This window comes from Silene latifolia, chromosome Y (assembly GCF_048544455.1).
Source record: "Silene latifolia isolate original U9 population chromosome Y, ASM4854445v1, whole genome shotgun sequence".
NCBI classification, from domain to species: Eukaryota; Viridiplantae; Streptophyta; class Magnoliopsida; order Caryophyllales; family Caryophyllaceae; genus Silene; species Silene latifolia.
The window spans coordinates 445,963,318-445,969,935 of record NC_133538.1 but is presented as its reverse complement, the minus strand read 5'-3'; the positions used below and the strand labels follow the sequence as shown (position 1 = coordinate 445,969,935).

The 6,618-nt window shown below is 47.2% G+C and overlaps 1 protein-coding gene across 1 annotated transcript; it reads left to right on the top strand.

Moving 5' to 3' along the window:
• The first annotated feature begins 4,056 nt into the window (after window positions 1-4,056).
• Window positions 4,057-4,764, top strand: LOC141632736 (uncharacterized). Its single transcript, XM_074445251.1, has one exon. The coding sequence runs from the start codon at window positions 4,057-4,059 to the stop codon at window positions 4,762-4,764; it is 708 nt and encodes a 235-aa protein (XP_074301352.1).
• Window positions 4,765-6,618: the final 1,854 nt, after the last annotated feature.

The window sequence follows — 6,618 nt, the reverse complement described above, 5'->3', positions numbered from 1 at the left end:
AGAATTTTACAAAAACAGTTTGGCGCCCACCGTGGGGCATAGTGGTTGTCTTCGTTAGTTGGTCTACATAGCAAACACAACATGTCCGGACACCAAGAAACCAGCTCAGGCAACGCAGGCGGCGCCCCAACAACACGAGCACCATCTCCCACAGCAGCAACAGCTCGCACAACCCCGGTTCACAACCCGCCAGTGCCGTCCAGATACCAGCCGTCAAGCAAAGTCAGAGTTCCCAAACAGCGGCAATCCCATCTTCGGACAAAGTCCAGGCTAGAGACTCAGGAATTGTCCAGGGACGACAAGGAATCCCACAACCTAGGAAAGGAGCACAATCTAGGCAACAAGCTCAGGCTCCTCCGAGTCCCACCAACATCATGATAAATGGATTGGACACTCTAGCAAAGACAATCCGAGCAATGCAGAACGAGAACAGGAGCATGAGGTCCCAGATGGAAGAAGACAACAACTTCCTCAGATCCCATATCAACGAATTAAGAAGCCATGCTGCCAATTTAGCCCCTTGGATGTAGGAAGATTGATCCAGGGGACCGCCAGGAGAAGACAGGGATTGGAGGCAGACGCGGACGCTGCCACGCGACATAGCAACAAGGTTGGACATGGATACAACACCACAACCAAGGGGAGGCCTGGTCCCGACAGGACTGGGAGCACTGACGCCAGACGGCTAGCCGATACGCCAAGATCTGACACCCATGTCAGATGTAGAAGGGCGTAAACAGAGCAGAATGGCAACTGCGACCCCAGTGACCAGAGATCCAATCACAAACCGAACTGAGTATACCTGAAAAAGCAGCATGGCCGCAGCAGCACCACAAATACACCAACCGACAATCTCAGAACAACAAGACCTCGTAAGAGCGCCAGAGCGCCAGCCACCGGAGCACCAGCAACCCACCGCGAAGGAGGCATACATAGAGTAGCAGTACCAGGAACTACGCAGCCTCCTCCGGAGGGTCCCAGGGATGCCGCTACCAATGGAGATGGCCGCCCCGGAATGCTACGCCGACTCACCTTTCACTGACGATATAGTCGCAGTGGCCTTCCTAAAAGGATTCAACGTCCCAACAATGACTCTCTTCGATGGAACCACAGACCCCTGCGACCATATTAGCCAGTTTAAGCAGAAAATGATGGTGACTACGGCAGCAGGAGCCCCGAAGGAGGCATGTATGTGTAAAGGATTTGGTTCAACCCTAACTGGAGCAGCGCTACAATGGTTCGTCGGTTTACTTAACGGATCCATATCTTCATTCACTGATTTGGTCAACACCTTCAATTAGCAATTCTCTAGCAGCCGGAGAACACCGAAGCACCAAGCGATCTGTACAGGATTGTTCAAGAAATAGGCGAATCAATCAAAGACTACGTCACCAAGTTCAACGCAGAGAAAGTCTCAATACGAGGCTGCGACACGTCTACCGCCATCAACGCCTTCAGGCAGGGGCTGGATAAGGAATCAGATCTCTACAAATAATTAACGATGCATCCTTGTGAAATATTCGAAGAAGTCCAGCAAAGAGCTACAGCGGCACTAAGATTAGAAGAGGATATACAAGCTAGAAAGGGAATAACAAACTTCGACAAGCCTAACAGGAAGATCTCAACAGAAAAGAAAGACGAACGAGCTAAGCCATACAGCAGACTCAACATCAGCAGAGTAGCAGAAAAAACCCAGCAAATTGACGACTCACAGCATCCTCCCAAGTTATCTGAGTACGGATTCAACATGGGAATGGAAGGGCTGCTGAAAGCATTAAGAGGCTTAGGTGATCAGGTGAGGTGGCCAAAGCCTCCTACATAGAGTCGACCCAATGACGACAGAGACAGCAGCAAGAGGTGCGAGTGGCATTAGGATATCGGGCACAGAACAAAAGACTGCAACAGGTTGCGCAGGGAAGTGAAGTTCCAGGTACGCAGAGGAAACCTGGACCACCTGTTATCACGTGGGGGCAAGTAGGACAGGAAAGAGGCAGCAGACCAGGTGCTTCCTTCTGCCCCACCCATATGCACGAAAATTTTTAACGTGATAACAGGCGGATCCGAGTTATCAGGTTTGACATACTCCGCAGCCAAGAGGAAAGCCACCGAAAGTAAAGGGGATCATCCAGAAAATTCATACAGAGTGAGCCAGAGCAATTTACCCTTAGTAACTTTCGACGAAACTGACATAGAAAGCGGCGCAGAACCACATGATGATGCCCTGACGATAACATTGTCTATTGGAAATTGCACTGTACGGAAAACATTAGTAGATACAGGAAGTTCAGTGAACCTCATTATGCTAGAAACTCTCAAAATCATGGGTTTCGATAAAGAGAATCTGATAAAGAAGTCTGTACCCCTGGTGGGATTCAGTGGCGAGACAGCACATTCGGTAGGTGAGATAACCATTCCAACATATATTGAAGGAGTTAACAAACTGGTGAGGTACCTAGTCATTGAGGGCCTAACTACTTACAACGTAATACTAGGGAGACCATGGCTGCATCAGATGAAGGCAGTTCCCTCAACTTATCACCAGTGTCTCAAGTTCCCAACACCATGGGGCACCATCACAGTAAAGGGGGATCAAGAGGAGTCCAGGAATTGCTACGCTCAAGCCCTGAAAGCTATAACCAGGCTCCCTTCATAGCAATTACAGGACCGGGGCGCCTCGAAATAATACAAAGAACCACCCTCGGAGGAACTAGACCAGGTCCACCTGGACGAGGCGCACCCGGACAGAACACTGCTAATTGGAGCAACCTGCAGTAAGGAGCTCCGTGATCAGCTGACTCAGTTTCTAAAAGCGAACATGGACTGTTTTGCTTGGTCCCACGATGATATGATCGGTATAGACCCATCTGTTATTTCACATAAGTTAAGCGTGAACCAAGGCTGCACCCCGGTACAGCAGAAAAGAAGAAAATTCGCGGCAGAACGAAACGAGGTCATCAACAAAGAGGTAGACAGTCTCTTGGTGGCAGGTAAAATCAGAGAAGTTAACTGCCCTGAATGGCTTTCTAATGTTGTAGTAGTGCCCAAGAAAAACGGGAAATGGAGGGTATGCTTAGACTTCACAGATTTAAGCAAAGCTTGCCCCAAGGACCCCTTTCCACTAGCACATATCGATGCAATGGTGGACGCCACTGCTGGACACGAGGTACTTACTTTCCTCGACGCTTGGAGCGGTTACAATCAGATCAAGATGCATCCACAAGATCAAGAAAAAACAGCATTCATGTCAGAAAGAGGCATATATTGTTACAATGTCATGCCCTTTGGCCTAAAGAACGCCGGGTCCACTTATCAACGGTTGGTAAATAAAATGTTCAAGCATCAAATAAGGAAGACAATGGAAGTATACATAGATGATATGGTGGTGAAGTCCAAAAAAGCAGGAATGCATATGGAATATATGACGGACACCTTCCAGACATTAAGGGAGTTTAAAATGAAGCTTAACCCGTCCAAGTGTTCATTTGGAGTATCCTCGGGAAAATTCTTAGGATACATGGTGACCCGGAGAGGAATTGAAGCAAGCAAGGAGCAAATTAAAGCAATACTCCAACTGGAATCACCACAGAAACCAAAAGATGTGCAAAGACTAGCAGGAAAGGTGGTGGCCCTAAACAGATTCATCTCACGAGCTTCGGATAGATGCAAGTTGTTCTACGATATATTGAGAAAGAGTCAAAAATTCGAATGGACCAAGGAACACGAAAAGGCATTCATGGAACTTAAAAGCTATCTAAGCACGCCAACATTACTCGCGAAGCCAGAGCAAGGGGAGCCACTATTCCTGTACCTATCAGTTACGGAAGCATCTGTAAGTGCGGTCTTCGTCAAAGAACAAGAAGGAGTACAGCATCCTGTGTATTATATCAGTAAGTCTCTGCTTCCTGCAGAGACCAGGTACACTTCCTTCGAAAAACTAGCATTGGCTTTGGTTCCTGCTTCCTATAAACTGCGGCCGTACTTTGAATCTCACACCATCCACGTAATAACCAACTACCTGCTAAAAACTATTATGAGGAAGCCCGAATTTTGGGCAGAATGACTAAATGGTCAGTGCATCTTAGTGGGTACGACTTGCAGTTCGAACCCAGAACAGCGATAAAATCCCAAGCCTTAGCAGATTTCGTCTCTGACTTCTGCCTTGCTACCCGTGGGGAGGCAGAAAAAGGAATGCTGACAATAGTGGGAAATCAGGATAGCGGAATATGGACCTTATACATTGACGGGGCCTCAAATGCAAGAGGGGCTGGTGTAGGTTTGGTCCTCCGATCACCTAAAGGTGATATGATAGTACAAGCTGTTAGGTGTGAATTCAAGGCAACCAACAACGAAGCCGAGTATGAAGCCCTTATACTTGGGATGCAGATGGCGTCGGGGCTTAAGGTGAGGAACCTGAGGGTGTATAGTGATTCCTTACTTGTGGTGAATCATGTAAACAACGAATACGTGGCACGTGATTCAAAGATGATAGCCTACCTGAAGATAGCCACAGAGCAAAAGTCAAAGTTTAGGACGTTCAAAATAACTCAGGTGCCGCGAGATCAGAACGTGGAGGCAGACGCCCTGTCCACGTTAGGGGCCACCTTCCAGCCCACAGAACTGTCAAATATACCTATCACCCACATATTGACCCCAACCATTCAAAAGGAGCCAGACCAGAATCCGTTGAAGGAAGCAGCACACGTGCAGTATATGCAGGAGGCCAGGACCCTGGTTTCCAGTGAAGGACAGCAGAATCCAGATTAGAGAGTACCGTACGTAAATTGGCTAAAGGATGGGACACTCCCCGAGGACAAAAAGGAAGCACAAAGTTTCAGGATAAAGGCCTCCAGGTATATCTTGATCGATAACATTCTCTTTAGAAAATCGTTGGCAGGACCATGCCTCAGGTGCTTGAGCAGAAAGGAGGCAGAAACGGTGTTGCACGATGTACACGATGGAGAGTGCGGGAACCACGCTGGAGGACGAAGTTTGTCTAACAAAATCTTGAGACATGGGTATTTCTGGCCCACCATGCGCACAGATGCCATTAATCATGCCAAACGCTGTGAATCATGTCAAAAGGCGGCTCCAGCAATCCATCAGCCGGCGGAACCAATGCATCCAATTATCTCTCCATGGCCATTCATGATGTGGGGCATGGACATAGTGGGTAAGCTGCCCAGGGCTCCAGGAAACAGAGTGTATATGCTAGTCATGACTGATTACTTTTCAAAATGGATTGAAGCAGAGGCAATGACAGAGGTAAAAGAGCGGCAGGTGATCTCTTTTATCAAACGCAACAACATAAGCAGATTTGGGATACCATCCGAGATCATATGTGACAATGGATCCTAGTTCATATCAGATAACACCGAGGGCTTCTGTTCATGCTGGAACATAACACTGAGAAAGTCAGCCCCCAGATATCCACAGACTAACGGCCAAGCCGAGTCCAGTAATAAGATCATTTTGGAGAATCTCAGAAAGCGGCTGGAGGAATTGGGAGGAAAGTGGGCAGATGAGCTACCATTAGTACTCTGGGCAGATAGGACAACACCAAAGGTGGCAACAGGCCAAACTTCATTCAACCTCGTATGTGGAGCAAAGGCATTAATACCCTCAGAAGTTCTGGTACCCACGTATAGATATGGCTATCAAACAGCAGAGCAGAACGAGGCTAAAATAACTTGTAGCCTGGATACAGTTGATGAGTTGAGAGAAAGCACTTACATACGTATGGCGTCATATAAACAATCTGTAGCCAAGACGTATAACAAGAATGACAAAATCAGGACCCTCGCAGTAGGGGACCTTGTACTCAGAAGGGTATTTGAAAATAGCAGGAACCACAAAGCAGGCAAGTTCGCCTACAAATGGGAAGGACCATATCAGGTTGAGAGCATTGTCAAGAATGGGGCGTACAAGTTGATGACCATGCATGGTCAAATCCTGGATAAACCCTGGAACATTCGTCACTTAAAACGGTACTTTGTCTGACAGAGTGCCAAAACTTTAGTGTATAAAGGACCTTTCAAAAGTCCGTAAAGCAAAAAAAAAAAAAAAAAAAAAAGGAGCGGGGGTAGTATATGCTTTAGGTACTGGTGTGTTTTATTTTTTAGAAAACCTTTTTACTTTTACTTATTTTCCCTACTTTTCATTTTTTGAGCCAATGGAGTCGTTTTTAAACCACGTAGTCCAGGCTGTGGCTTCCAGGATCCAGCTGTTGCCCTGGAACACCATGAGATAGTACCAGGTAATTTGCACTACTTTGGAGATCATTATGCTTCTACGAGGAAAGGCTTTGATACTAATGTTGGTTGCTTGTTAGATGAGGAACACTTTGAGGGTCCAGCACCTGCCATGTGAGGCTGTGAGACGTTTACTAAGTCAAGCCACATGGGGAGCATACGCCGAGGTAGCGCGCAGGGTACGGCATGCTAAGACCACCTATACCTCGACGTTAATGTAATACTACGGATTTATGAGTCTCTGGGTACTCTATCGAGTAGGCCTTACTCTGTCGAGTAAGGGTGAGTTGCAGTTTAAAATAGTTTCTGACCTGTTGGGTACTCGATCGAGTAACGTAGATACTCGATCGAGTACCTCTGCTACTCGATC